We start from the raw sequence: 14,117 nt of genomic DNA, 5'->3' as shown, positions 1-14,117 counted from the left end.
GCCAGCCGCGGCGCAGGCGGCCCCAAGGAGGCCCTTTCCGCCTTGCTTGCTGACCTGAAGCTGGCGATAGCGATGGCCCCAGGAAAGAGCAGCAGGTGCCTGTCCTTGGTGCGGTGGTGCCGCGTCACCTGCACGCGGTCGCAGAGGAGGAGCCGGGGGCTCCTGCTCGCCACAAAGAGGCTCGGCGGCTGCTGGGGCTGGGAGGCTTCCCTGCCCGGGAGCCCGAGGCGGGCGCGAGGAGCCCCCCGGGCAAGGCCAAGGCCCCGGGGCCGTGCCTGCCTGCCGCCAGCGGGGCTGGCAGCACCCGTCCCGCCGCAGCAGTTCGCCTGGCCCATGGTGCCACGAGCGGGCACCTGAAGCCGCGTYCCTGTGCCAGGTAGTGCCGCTGAGCTGGGAGCCTGCGTCTCCCCACGCTGCCCTGCGCCGGCACAGAGTCGCACTGGGGCCCGGGCGCTGCTGGCCGCGGCCGAGGTCACTGTGGGACCCACCGCGGCACATTGTGATGCGGCGGCCGGGCCGTGGGGCAGCTCGGGGGGCGCGGGCCGGTGCTCTGCGCAGGAAGGGCAGTCTCCCCAGATGCCCACTGCCTCCCGTGCCCCACAATTTCCTTCTCGTGCAGGAAGCTTTTACTGCTCCCAATCCTCTGGCCTCTTCCTTCTGCACTGGCAGTCCAAACCCAACACGTTGCAAAGCCGATTTCAAACCCACAGCCTAAGACTGTGGCTCAGCTGCTAAGACTTCTGTATCTTCTTTCAAAGACGGCACCTCGTTACATACCTGAGGAGCCTCTTCTTCCTCAGCTATACCATCCTTGATGCTTGAGTCAGAGGAACCTGGCTGTATAGCAATGGCCYCTTCATGCATGCTCGCATCCCACTTCTCTGTTCATCACACTGAACTCTGAATCTTTTAGAGTTCTCTTCTCCGACTGTTCTCCTCTSTATCACAAGAATGAGACTGCCGATCTCACCCAAGGCAGTATACTGCAGACCTTTCACATCATCCTCAGAGTAGTTATAACACCCAGCATGTCTTTCTTTGGCAATGAAATTTATGTAGACATCTTCATTTACACAGAAATCACCTGACAGGAAATTTGGCATCTTGTTCTCCTTAAGCTCTGTTGTAGCAGAGAGGTCTCTCAATCTCCTTTAAAATCCCAGAGTACCTTGGCTATTTCTTTTTTCCTTTTAGGCAGCCAAGGACTGGTACCCTGTGAATATCTGTGAGTAAGGGTTCTGTATCTCTTTCCAAAAAGTCTTAATCAAATATTGACTTTAAAACACATTTATCTTTATGAGATACTCTGATAATTTGGATTCTCAAAAATGTTAACATTTTGTTATTACTCAGATCATAGCAATGATTCTTACAGAAATGACATATGAGTGCTAAGGAAATGCCCATTCTTCCAATCTCTTAATCAAATGTTTGGGAAGACAGTGAGTTACACCTTGGTTGAATTTGCTTAAAGCCATATTGCAAACCTTTATTTGCTTTTATGGTTAAGTGATTGTGCCAGGAGATTAATCATTCTTTTATTTACTTGCTTCTCTCTGCCAACGGGGCCTTTGCATTACCAGCTGTAGAAACCACAGTGTAGGGGAAGTCTTAGCTCATCTAATACATTTAAGAAGGTAGCTTGAATAGAAGCGGTGTTCTTGGTGAGCTTGCCTGGAAAATTTATTTCAGTCCTTATGAAAGTGCACAGATGGTCTCTACCGGTACTGAATGTTCTAGAGAAGGCAGGAATTTCAACTCTTCCCCCTCATTAATTTTGCCATTTCCTTAGAGCAGACTGAGAGAACCAGATTCTCTGTGCCTGCTGATTTGCACTTCAGCAGTTTGCTGATGAATAGTACTCCTGTTGTTGGCAGAGATGCTTTTCCTGACTCCCTAATATCTAACACAATACTAGGCAGACTCCTCCTTCACCCGCCAGCAAAGCCAGCCGGCATCCTTTGAATCTTCACAGGAGTGCTGGCCCCATATTTTTGTTCCTGCACGTTGCTCATAAACACCTATTGGATTAAAGCTGGAGAATTAACCCTCRGGACAAAAGAAAAGTCAGTCTGCATTACCATCACTGTTCTCCTCTATGTGCTGCAACTGCYAACACAAAGCTGGGGAACAGGGGATGCTTGCTTCATTACCTGGACAGCTCTTCACCAGGAAATAATCAAATTCAATGGGGATAATCAAATGGAGATAATCAAACRGAGACAATCAAATTCAGTTTTCCCATAGACTACCAGGCCATCTACGGGGTTCTCCCTAGCAACATGTACAAATGCCAGGCAAAGGTCCTGAGYTTACAGTTGTACAATGTACTTATGAGGAGACCTGTTTCATTTGTTTCACTTTGTTCCAAGCTTCCATCCACTGTCTCGTCTTAAGACAGGTGAAGGGGGAATCTTGATATGAAAGAACTGGGAACTGGAAGAATTAGTGCAAGTGACAGGACTGGCCTTCAGGCATGAARTAAATTACTCTGGCAGAGCTTTCTCCAGAAAGTTTGTTTCTGTCTACTAAATCCGTGCAGTTCTGGAACATGCTCCRGTCAGATCCAGGGGTGAAAAAATGCACTACAGCTAAAAAGAAGTTGCTTTAAGGTTGTGAAAGATGTCCTGTGTGAGTCACCCGCTCTGTCACACACTAGATCTGATGACACAAGAGTTTCCTACCAGAGTGTTTCCATCTTGCTAAATACATTGTTGTCTTCTTTCCCCCACAGATATGTACGCTGCTGAAGTGTAAAAGCAGAGACCCAAAAAGCTGTGGRCAGCCCGTGGAGACTGCACAGACCAAGTTTGACATGTTCTCCCTGAGTGGCACGTTTGGCACTAGCTATGTCTTTCCAGAAGTCCTGTACAGCGGGGTTCAGCTGGSTCCTGGGGAATTTGAGGTAATGGGATGCTCTCGAGCTGTTTCACATTAGATTTCTCTGGGTCTTAGTAATGGAAGAAGCTGACTCAGAAAAGCCAGAGGAAACTTGCTCATAGCAAGTAATTGGATATATTCAACGTCCGCTTCATGAAGTCACTGGTTTCAGTGAGCAAGGTGGTTTGACGTATCTTCTCGTTGTTTGGTCACATCCTTGTCAGCTTTTAACTTGTTCCTGTGAGTACTCCTCTGTATCCTTCTCTTATCTTTTCCAATTAGGTATTGAGTGATGGGCGTTTGATAAGTAAGATAGGACCAACAAAGCCAATCATCACTGTGACGCTTTTCGGACGCTGGTATGAAAAGGATCATCTGAAACAAGACCCACAACCACCAGCCTCCCCATGCTGTTACCATAACTGAAGCTGCACACTGCTGACATTGTGTCCCAATGAGACATGCCATCTTAGGCTAAAACAATCATAATTATGTTTCTTAGTTCCAGATGCGCAAGCTTCTCCTCAGTGTGCTTTGCTTAGTGATAATGCAGCATTCTTACTTCGTTGCTGCCACTTACGGAGAAGTAACCCTTTTATATTACTGGGTTACTCGTCTTTCATCCATTTTAAATAGCAGTTGTTTAGCTCTGCTTTCTGGGGTTTGATCTTTCTCTCCCTTGGACAGCCTGTATTGTGGGCCAGAAGATTAATCCATATTTTGCTATCGCTGAATATTTTACAATTTCATATTCTTATGAGACCAGTAAGCAAAGTAGTGAAATATGTGGTTCATGATCCTTCTATGCAGACAAGTTTAGCTTTGTTTTGTCTCTGCTGTACAGCTACTGCTACTGACCCATACCAGCCTGTTCCCTCGCCCCATTTTTAAAGTTCTCTCCTATTCACATTGTTTTGGCCTGGTTGCCACATGCCATTAGTGCACAGTCTGTGGTACCTTGTAGTACAGAATATTGCATTGTGGAGGTAGATGAGGAGCTCCTGTCATAGAGCCAACCCTGATCCAAAACCTATTACCTCTTCCTGACCAGAACTGATCATGAATCACCATTTTTCTGAAATCTCTGTTGGACTAAAACTTGGAACTGAACCTTCCAAATACAAAGCTTGCCCTTGCTGAAGAACTACTTGGCCATGAAGCACTGGCTGTGTGGGACGGTCTTCAGCACCAGGATTATTGGCCCCAGTAAAGAGGTCACAGAGTAGTGACATGATGTCACATAGCAACTTTTCTCCCTCCAAGCTCCTCTATTTCTTCAGGGCCATATAACACCAATGTCTGTGAAATCCATGTTTTCCTTTGTTCCTGCACAATAATGTTGCCCTGCAAATCCACTAACTTGAAGGATTTTAGATTCCAGCTTGAGGTCAGCTACTCCCTGGGATAGGGCGCTGTACTTACTTTTGTTTCCTTTTCTCCCACCATGGAGACTTACGCTTTGCTGTGGCTGGAAGCTTCCTCCAGCAATGCCGCTGGTGTATCTCAGTGTATGAAGCTGTGCAGCTCTTTCTAAAAGTGGTCAGGCACCTTTCCCTTTTCTTTGTAGCCATGCTGGCACCATTGCTGTTGCCTGCACAGTTGTCTACCAGTCTTCAGGCCCATGCACTTCATACAGGGAGTGTGAGATTATTTGGGAATGCAAATGTTGTTCAAACTCCAGTGTTGAGTATCACTATAGTGCCCCATAGAGCTCTTTCTTTTCTTAAATGTAAATAGACAGTCACATAGGAAATAACATCCCTGTACCATATATGTGTTTGTCAAAAGCCATCTTCTAGCCTCAGACAGTGCYCCCATGACTTGCAAAATATCAGTATCTGTACTGCCAGACTCATGCTCTCTTGAAACCTTGTTCACTGTCTCATCCCAGCAAGGGAGTGTTCAGTCAAATGCTCTTCCCATCAGCCCAAACCCACAGCCAACACTGTGCTTGTCCCCCATGTTTTGGGGCCAGGAACCTAATGGTTCACACTGCAAGTGACTTCTGGGGGAAGGATCTGGATTTTAAGGGAGATCAGGGTGCAAGGTGAAGATGAGCACTGAGGTTTCACCTTGCAATGCAGAAGGGATACAGCGAGAATGTGTTGCTAGGCTGGGAGCTGAAAAGCAGCTCCTTCAGGCCTGCTCAGTGTAGATACAACTCTACCTAAGAGATTGTGTGTATAAGCAATATATGATCTCAAACCCTGAATCTAATGAGTATTTTGACTTCAGGATTTGATTCTAAGCCATTACTGTCTCGTTTAGCTATATTTGCATGTTGAATATTTTTCTTTAGAAGACCTGCACAAACCAATATTGAGCTGAATTCCTCCTACTACAAAGACTGCATAACATTTATCATTGTGAAATGTATTATTGTATGAAGTGAGTCAAGCATGCAGAAAGCAATCATACAGAAATCTACCCATCCATCCACATACCAAAGCATTGTATATAAAGACAAGTCTGCCCRTAACCACTGATAAGAATAAACACTTCTCTCAGGCGTAGTGAAGCAAARGAGGAACTAAAGAAGGTAAGAGATTTGGGTAACCAGACACAAGTCATTATTGTGCACATGCATCTTTAAGATTTCTGGCAGCAGGATCTGCAGCTCTAGCCAATGGAGATTGCAATAGTCAGAATTTAGAAATGGTGGCTTCTATTCATCACACTGTTCTAGTAATAATCTTTGGGGATCTCTTCAGAGCTCAGTTAATAAGTGGTTTGCTGATGGATTTGCTCGGAGTAATAGCCTGCCTGGACCCCCACTGCAGTGTGCAGCTGGCCCTGAGGTCCTGCGGCCCTGAGCTGGCTCTGTGCTGAGCAGGCTTGGACACAGCCAGCAGTGGCACAGAGCTCAAGAGCCCAGGCTGACTGCCCGCCTGCCTCTTGCTGCGCTGCCTGCACAGGTTTGGCCCGTGTTTGTGCTGTTTTTTTGATGAGATATCTCCAAGTTCTTCTGGCTCATTTTCATGCTGTGAACTGACCTTGCCATCAGTTCCCTTCACTGTAGCAATTCCTGTATTGCTTTGCTCCTGTATCCACGCCTGTATCATTCTTAAATCTGGCAGGTGACATGTTTGTTCAGTTATGCCTGGTGATCACTGTTCTGCCTGTGTTGTAATGCAGAATTGCTCAATGTTTGCAGATCTCCTGCCCTTGATGCCCTGAGGCTTTCCGGGCAAGGCAGTTGTGTCACTCAGTGTTGGCTTTCTGGCACTGTGGGGGAATTACCAGTTTTATGCAAGAGTTTCCCTATTAAAATCATCCATCTTTGCTTGCCCCTGTCCTCCTCTTGAATGATTTGCAGACTTCAGCTATGGAGCTTTCTAAAGCTGATGCCTCTGCTGCAGTTTTTATCCTGTCTGTTGTTGAGGCCTGTGCCCCGGACAGCTACATTGTGGCCGTCCATGAGCACAATGTCATCTTGTCACAGAACAGTGAAATACCTGTTTCTCCTGAGGATGCCCTCAAAATGAAATAAGATTTCAGAGTGAAATTACACAGTGAAGAGGAATATATTGTCAAGATGAGAAATATTTTCCTTTATTTCTTATTGAACAGTAAATATCATTAGCCAGGTTATGTTAATTTACCCTCACAGAGATAAAGCAAGATCAGAGATACAGTTTTAACAATGAATCTTTTATGAAAAAATTGAGACTATAGTAGTAGTGTGCTATTTGCAAAACAGTCACTGTGCAAAATTTGCTTTTCATATCAAAAAGTAATAAAAAATTAAGCTTAATTCATTTTCACAAAATGGATAAATATTCCAGATCTAGACATAAAGATTAACACAGTGCAGGGGTCAGTGTAAATCACATTGTAGACATGTGAGGGAAGACACTCTTAGGGAAATTGCTGCAAGTATAGTAAGTTATTAGCCAAAGGAAAAGGGCAAGGCAGGTCCTTATGTCTCATAACTAGAAAAAGTATAATCTCCACTCAGAAGTATGAGGGCTATACTTCATGCCAGTTGTCTGCCATTCACTTCCAGCTGAATTTCAGTGATAGGGGATACTCACAGTTTGGCTATGTGAAATAGCCAGCCCTAACCATGTGAGTATGGACATGTGACCCCAGAGATCAGATCTGGAAGATTAAAGAGGAAAGTAAAACAGATTTTGCAAGCACTTTTCCAGGAATACTTTGGTATTATTCTGGAATGCCCTATTAGCCTTTTATTTACCATCAGCATTTCAAATTTAAAATGAGATGCAATTCCTAGAAGTGATTCTTAGACCTCTTACCATAAATGAATGATCTTAGATGTCGACAGTACAATATTGTACTTTCCCAGATTGCATAATAGATTATTATTTCCAAAGCACAGTATTAAAAGCTTTACTCCTCTTTCTGTTCRCTTTATACACTCCATGCCTATTCCCAGGAACTGCAAGGCACCAGCCATGCTCGCTTTCCAGCCTCTGGTACAGGGCATGGTTTTCACCCTCTCAGTGCTCCAGGCCGTTGCTTGGGACAGCTTCACCGCGGCTGTGTACGAGCACTCGGTSATCCTGCCAGCGCTCACCAGCAAGCCTCCCTCTCCCGACGATGCTTTGGCATTGATGAACAAAAATATGGACATCTTGGAAGGGGCCATCAAAGAAGCYGCCCAGCAGGTAGTAGATGCACTATTAGCGCTGTCAGTTTGTGTTTTCCCTTCTGCTGATTCTCCTGATTACCTGAGTACTGGTGAATTCTTAATGGAGCCTGTCCTGCCAGGGTGCCCACATCATTGTGACTCCTGAAGACGGCATTTATGGCTGGCGTTTCACCAGAGAATCCATCTACCCCTACCTGGAGGATATTCCTGATCCAGAGGTGAACTGGATTCCTTGCACTGATCCCAAAAGGTGAGTGAGTCCTTCTGCAGTGCTGTGTGTGGTTTCAAACTAGTGTCTCACAGAGAAGTGAGCTRCTCTCAATAACTGTGTATGAACTGCTGATTTTTTATTCTTTTAAAAATCACAAGTATTTTATAAATGAAACTCATCACAATGAACTCTTAATTAAAAGGGCATATGCAAGGTAAAAAGTATTGAGGCAGCCTCACTTCTAAAAATTGGAGAAGGAGGAAAAGGAGGAAACTTTAGGCAAAATCATTATTTTAAAAATGTGTAAGAACATGTAATGTGTTTAAAACATATGACATACAGTTATTGAAGTAATAATTTTGAATGCTTTTCTTCCACATCCACATGATTAAATTTCAATTTTGGGGGGTTTTTCTTTCATTAAAAACGCATTAGATTTGCTCCAGCTCCAGTGCAGGAACGACTCAGCTGTATGGCCAGGAATAACTCTATCTATGTGGTTGCAAACATTGGGGACAAGAAGTCATGTAATTCTAGTGATCCTAGTTGCCCCAGTGATGGTCGCTATCAGTACAATACTGATGTTGTCTTTGACTCGGAAGGGAAGCTGGTGGCTCGTTACCACAAGGTAAGGATGGGCTTTGGCATCAGTCTGTTACTATTTATCTGTATACTTTTTGTSTCTGTTTCAGTAGTTTGATACAATAATTTTGTATAACTGTAGAATGACAACAAATCCAGGATGATCCAGTGCAAGGATCTTATGGCCAGAAGGAAAAATAGACAAAACATGGTCAATCAATCGTGATTCCCAGGAACACCTCAGCTGCAGAATGCATGTCTGATACATATGTATGAAACACTGAAGTCTACATTTGTTGCAGCTAAGCAAAAAGACACACAGATCTCCATGCACATAAATAGTTAGCAGAGTCCTTGTCGTGGTTTTAGCCAGACACCTTCCCAGATAATGTCTGGGCAGAGTTCGGGAGCTAAAACTGTCTGGACATTTCCAGAAGGCAGCAGGAATGAAGGCACATAGTGTTGCAGGMTTTTGCTGTAGGAACTATGCAAGATACAGGTGCTGACACTTCAGAGTCTCTCTGCCCGGTGGTTGGGACTGTTTGGCTGCACAGTGCTGGCATTTGCTGTCTGACTGCTGAGTGCTGTGGGAGGCCATGCCCTGAGGAGCATCAAAGGGGGTTCAACCAAACGATACTCCTTGCACTTGCATTTCTCCATGAAGCAATTGTGGGAYTTGCACCTGCGGGATGCTAGATGCAGGTGTGTATCCAGGCTGCCCTCCCAGCAGGCATCACTAGCTCYGCCCCTCAGGGTACTTTTGCCAAATGTAAGTGATGTTCATTTGGCTTGTAGTGCTAAGTGTGGTGTAAGCAGGTGCCATATCCCATACACCAAAGTGCACTTGCCACTTCTGTGTTTGTTACCTAATTTTAGGGGGCTTCTGGGATGTGGGGTTTACTAACTTTGATTTGCTGTCTCTGCTGAGCCATTTCAGATCTTCAGTAGCTACAAAGGGAGATTTGAGTGACTGTTTGAGATATAGACCCTGAATTCTACTTTAAGGCAGTTTTAGACACAAAAGTAGCTTGAAATCTTGTCTTATTTTTAATTCTAATAAGTCATTTTCTTGGCCTACAGTATAACCTCTTTAGAGGAGAAACTCAGTTTAATTTCCCTAAAGAGATGGAGACCGTCACTTTTGAGACACCCTTTGGGAAGTTTGGCATCTTCACTTGCTTTGACATACTTTTCCACGACCCTGCAGTGGTCCTGGTGAGGGATTTAMAGGTGGACACCGTACTGTTCCCAACTGCTTGGATGAATGTCTTGCCTTTTTTGACTGCTGTTGAGTTTCACTCTGCCTGGGCTATGGGCATGGGTGTCAATTTACTTTCAGCAAATACACACAACATCGACTTGGCAATGACAGGTGAGTTGCATTTAGGAAAAGAGAAATTATCTTAATGGTACTGAACTCAGAAACAGGCAAAAATGTTTTACAAATAGTGAWGTCTGAAAAATTAAGAAGAATAAAATATTCTTGATATTGTATTGAATTTAGGAAACAACTTCAGGTAAGAAAATGATGAATGTTCTAGGAGAGAGGTAGTTACAAAGATCATGATATTGCATTCTAAAGCATTTTAAAACTGATTTCTTTTCAAAATGGCAGAAGTTTCACTTAAATTCTCAGCCTCTCACTTTGAAGCAGATTTTTTTTTTTGTTTAAAAATCAATTAATAATTAAGGGAAGAAAACAAGTGTCCTAAACAGAATTTAGTAACCTGGGAACAAAAGGAAGGCTCCTATTTTGTAGTGAACAAGACATTTCCTGTTTTTTTTTTTTTTTTTTTTTGCTGTTGAGAAGTTAGAGATATCTGTGTTTTGGGTTAATCTAAATAGGTATTTCCTCCCATTTTTTTTCTAGAAACTGAGGAATCGTTGTTGTAGCTGTATCTGTAATCTGTAACTSTTACCTGAAGCAGAAGTGAAAGCCTCAAAGGAATATTTTTGTCTGTTCTATTTTTAAGCACGTTGAATTGAGCTTARGCCAAAACTCTAGATTTCTTTCTATGAAATGTAATTATCCTCATGATTTCTTTCTTTGGCAAGCATGACAGTTAYGGAGTGCTAATTTAGAACAATCTAAGTTATAAAAAATTTTACAAGATTTTTTTCTCATACGACCTTTTAAAGGCTTTCAGTTTCAAAATCCTGTGAAGCACATAACCTGATCTTGGTAGTTCTRCCATTTAAAAATTCTTCTAAGGTAAAGTTTGAGGTACATTTTAACGTATTGATTTAAAATATTTTCAAATTTATGTGTTAAAAAAGCTTACATAGCTCCCAATGGGTACTCGATGTTTCCACATAGCTGTGTCATAATGTTTTGTGTGTGTCATTTGCAGGGAGTGGGATATTTACACCAGATGGTCCCGTAGCTTATCATTATGACACAGAAACCGAGAAGGGTCGTCTCCTGATAGGACAGCTGAGCTCGCGCCCCCGTCTTTCTCCTACCTACCCTCTTGCTGTCAACTGGAGCTTGTACGCCACAAACATCAAAAAATTTCCAGAAGAAAAAAACACTTTTACAGGAGCTGTTCGACGTGATATATTCACTTTCAGTGAACTCACACACAGAGCTGGAAATTATACTGTTTGCCAGAGAGACCTCTGCTGTCATTTGATCTATAGGATGTCAGACAAGAGTAAAGATGAAGTTTATGTACTGGGTGCATTTGATGGTCTTCATGGTTCTCTCATAAAATATCATTGGCAGGTAATTTGTTCAATGGGAGTGAATGTGAGATATATATTTTCCTGGTGACTATTAAGACACCAAAGTTCAATTAGTAAATGCGTTGAATTTTAATTTTATTTTTGAAGAAAACAATGATAAGGATTTTGAGTCCAGTGTGCACCCAAAGCACACAAAGGTCCTTGTGGCCTAAATGAATGAATCATTCCAAAACACTCATTCATTCCTTCATCGTAAGAGCTTTTCGTACTGTTGAATCCAGCTACTGATTGCTTAAAGCTGAGAGGTAAGTTGCTTTTTTTGTATCCTCTCCCCCACAGATATGCACTCTGCTGAAATGTAAGAGCACAGACCTGAAAAGCTGTGGGCAGCCCGTGGAGACTGCACAGACCAAGTTTGACATGTTCTCCCTGAGTGGCACGTTTGGCACTAGCTATGTCTTYCCAGAAGTCCTGTACAGCGGGGTTCAGCTGGCTCCCGGGGAATTTGAGGTAATCGGATGCCCTTGAGCTGTTTCACTTTAGGTTCTCTGGGCCTTAGTAAAGAAATGGTAACTGACAGAACAACAAGGTCAAACAAATCCAAGAACTACTTTCTTTGATTCTGGGAATATAATTTAAGAAGACATTTAAATGCATGGATTGTGTTCGTCCTTATTGAGGAGAGATATAAATGCTAAGACTGAGAATCTCTTGAGTGTTTTCTTCACTTCAGATCCCAAAGGCATAAATAGTAGCTTTCAGGGAACTATTTTCTAAAGGTCTTTGCTGATAAGCATTTTAGGAGAGAAAGAAATAAAATATTCTGAGTAATGTAGTTGTCCAAGCAAGAAAAACTGCTATTGAGTATCATGCATAAGGGTAGATATCCTATACAAAAAAAAGTGTATATATATATATATATACTGAAAGGGGGTTTTGAGGTATTTGTAGGGTTTATAAATTTTTTATTTGAAACTTCATTAAATATTTCTGCCAAAAAATGTTTTCAAACATAAGCCTTAGATTATGTTTAAGTAAGAGGCTAGAAGTAATGTTAATTGATTTGAAAAAACTACTTAAAAGCTCAGAAGAGATAATGAAGACAGTGAAATGAGGCTTGAAGGGTTTTAAAAGAAGCAGGGGTGATTTTTTTTCAAAGGTAGTGATGGAAAAACACTTGCTCATACTGTATGTTTTGAATGGGACTTTTGTAAAAACATATACATCAAAGCATTATCTGGCACGCTATAATATGATCATGATTTAATTAAAAAAATATTGTGTATTTTCTTATCAAATACATACTGGTTGTCACAAAGGCTCTTAAAAGTAGTAGATGTACGTAGTCTGTCTACATTAGCGATTTCAAATTGATCAGTAAAAGGTAACTTAGAAAAGCAACATATGGACAGTAGACTGAAGTTCTCTGTTCTTCCACATGGAAATTTTTTAGGAACCTAAAAATCAAAGAAGATTTAAAATTGTTGTTCTTTATGTATATCTCTAGATAGATACATAGATAGATAAATAGATAACCTGCATAGCCATGTATGAGTAACTGATGAAGATTTAACAAATCTGTTGTTATCACTTATACCTTTTTATGAGGCAGAGAAAATGATTTTCCTTACAAAGATGGAGCTGGAGGAAGCTTTAAAGAACTTCAGGTCCAAGAAAATGTGGGAAAGCCATGGCAGAGTTGAAAACGATACTTAGATTCTCTGAGCTCTGCTTTAGCGACTTAACTGCAAGAGCATTTCCATGCATGAGTCAGAGAAAATTCTTTTTTGTTTTATTCTCATGATTCTCTTTGACACTGAAGTGCTGTATTTTTGTCCTGTAAGGCCTATTCTTTCTATACTATATAATATTCCTACTTTGTTAGTGGAATATTAACATCATTCTTTCTTTTTCAACCAGGTGCTACATGATGGACGATTGAAAAGCAAGCATAGCTCATCAAAACCACTCTTAACAGTGACCCTTTTTGGAAGGTATTATGAAAAGGACCCACCGCATCCACTGCGAAACTCCCCATAATGTGACTCCTTAATTTTTAAACAGTCACCATACACAGAATAAGGTTTTCCTACTGTAAGGCATTTTGCCATGGGCTGTGGCATTTACTCTATGTCATTCCTGTTCTGCAACCTTACACTTGTACTCAGCAGCCACAGTAGTTGAGTTTAGTTAGGAGAAAGCAATGATTGCTGTCTTTTGTGTACATGTAGCAATGATACACATTTTTTAGCAGTGCTTGAGCCAGTGTAGTTATTTTTCAATAGTGTAGGGATGCTTTGTCATATGAAATCTTTTCCCCAAAATTTCCAATCTTTTTTTTTCCCAAAAAAAGATGCACTGTAGGTCACCAGGGTAATGCTAGTCAGAAAGCAGACAGTGAAATGTGGAGTTTTCCAATTTGCTGCAATGAAAATCTTCCCTGAAGGAGTATTTCTATCCCTGGTGCTTCTGCTTGACTGGCTTTCAGGCTGTATAAGCACTTAAGGTCTGTATTACTCAGCATTACGCAGCAATCAGTAAGGCCTTCCTAAAACTCAATGGGCCTTGGCCCCATTCTGACCAAGGGGGACTGTACCCTGAAAAGAAAAGCAGGTATGAAATGCTTTTAGGTGAAACCTTAGAGGGAAGAAGAGCCCCACAGAGGATTTGAGTCCAGCCGAGCTCTGTAGAAAGCAGTGTCAGTTCTGGAGTCACTCTGAGCATGCGTTGATATGGTGTATACATGCTTGGTTCAGTGCATTTCAGGTCCAACTTATTTTATAAATATTATAAAGTTGCTATGTAAACACTATTAAATGTATAAACCTGCATGTGCTGCTGGATGTTTGGAAAATTTCCTCAATATGTGAGAACATATGAAAAAGGCAAGTAACAAGTTTTTTGTACATGAAGGAGATTTGATCAAATAGCGTGAGAATTGCGCATTACATAGTGTGAGAATTGCGCATTCCAGCAATGACATGCGAAACTTGGGAGTCCTGAGCGTGGTTTGTATCTGACCTGCTCTGCAGCATACAAGCCTCGTTTGCACCACCTCATTTGCACCTTGGAGCAGTCCCTGGCTCAATGCTTATCCCATAGTCTTGTGTCTGCTTAACACTGAGCTGCCTCCCCGTGTGGCAC

General features: G+C 42.4%; 2 protein-coding genes across 3 annotated transcripts in view; both read left to right on the top strand.

The window, feature by feature from the left end:
• LOC146597578 (pantetheinase-like) overlaps positions 1–3,469 on the top strand; it is a 12,491-nt gene extending 9,022 nt beyond the window's left edge. For both annotated transcript variants that reach the window (XM_085301896.1, XM_085301895.1), the window contains 2 exons: positions 2,735–2,905; positions 3,163–3,469. In XM_085301896.1, coding sequence (XP_085158022.1) covers positions 2,735–2,905; positions 3,163–3,306 — 315 coding nt within the window. In that variant the 3' untranslated portion in view covers positions 3,307–3,469. The remainder of the gene's footprint in view (positions 1–2,734; positions 2,906–3,162) is intronic.
• Positions 3,470–7,265: 3,796 nt separating this feature from the next.
• LOC146597577 (pantetheine hydrolase VNN2-like) lies at positions 7,266–13,804 on the top strand. Its single transcript, XM_085301851.1, has 7 exons — positions 7,266–7,511; positions 7,615–7,745; positions 8,142–8,334; positions 9,369–9,660; positions 10,640–11,013; positions 11,313–11,483; positions 12,894–13,804. The coding sequence occupies exons 1-7, from the start codon at positions 7,266–7,268 to the stop codon at positions 13,011–13,013; spliced, it is 1,527 nt and encodes a 508-aa protein (XP_085157977.1). The 3' UTR covers positions 13,014–13,804.
• The last annotated feature ends 313 nt before the right edge of the window (positions 13,805–14,117 follow it).

The sequence above is a fragment of the Rhea americana genome, unplaced genomic scaffold, assembly GCF_003343005.1.
Source record: "Rhea americana isolate MKP2758 unplaced genomic scaffold, rheAme1 scaffold_180, whole genome shotgun sequence".
In the NCBI taxonomy this organism is placed as follows: Eukaryota; Metazoa; Chordata; class Aves; order Rheiformes; family Rheidae; genus Rhea; species Rhea americana.
This window is presented reverse-complemented; position numbering and strand designations above follow the sequence as displayed.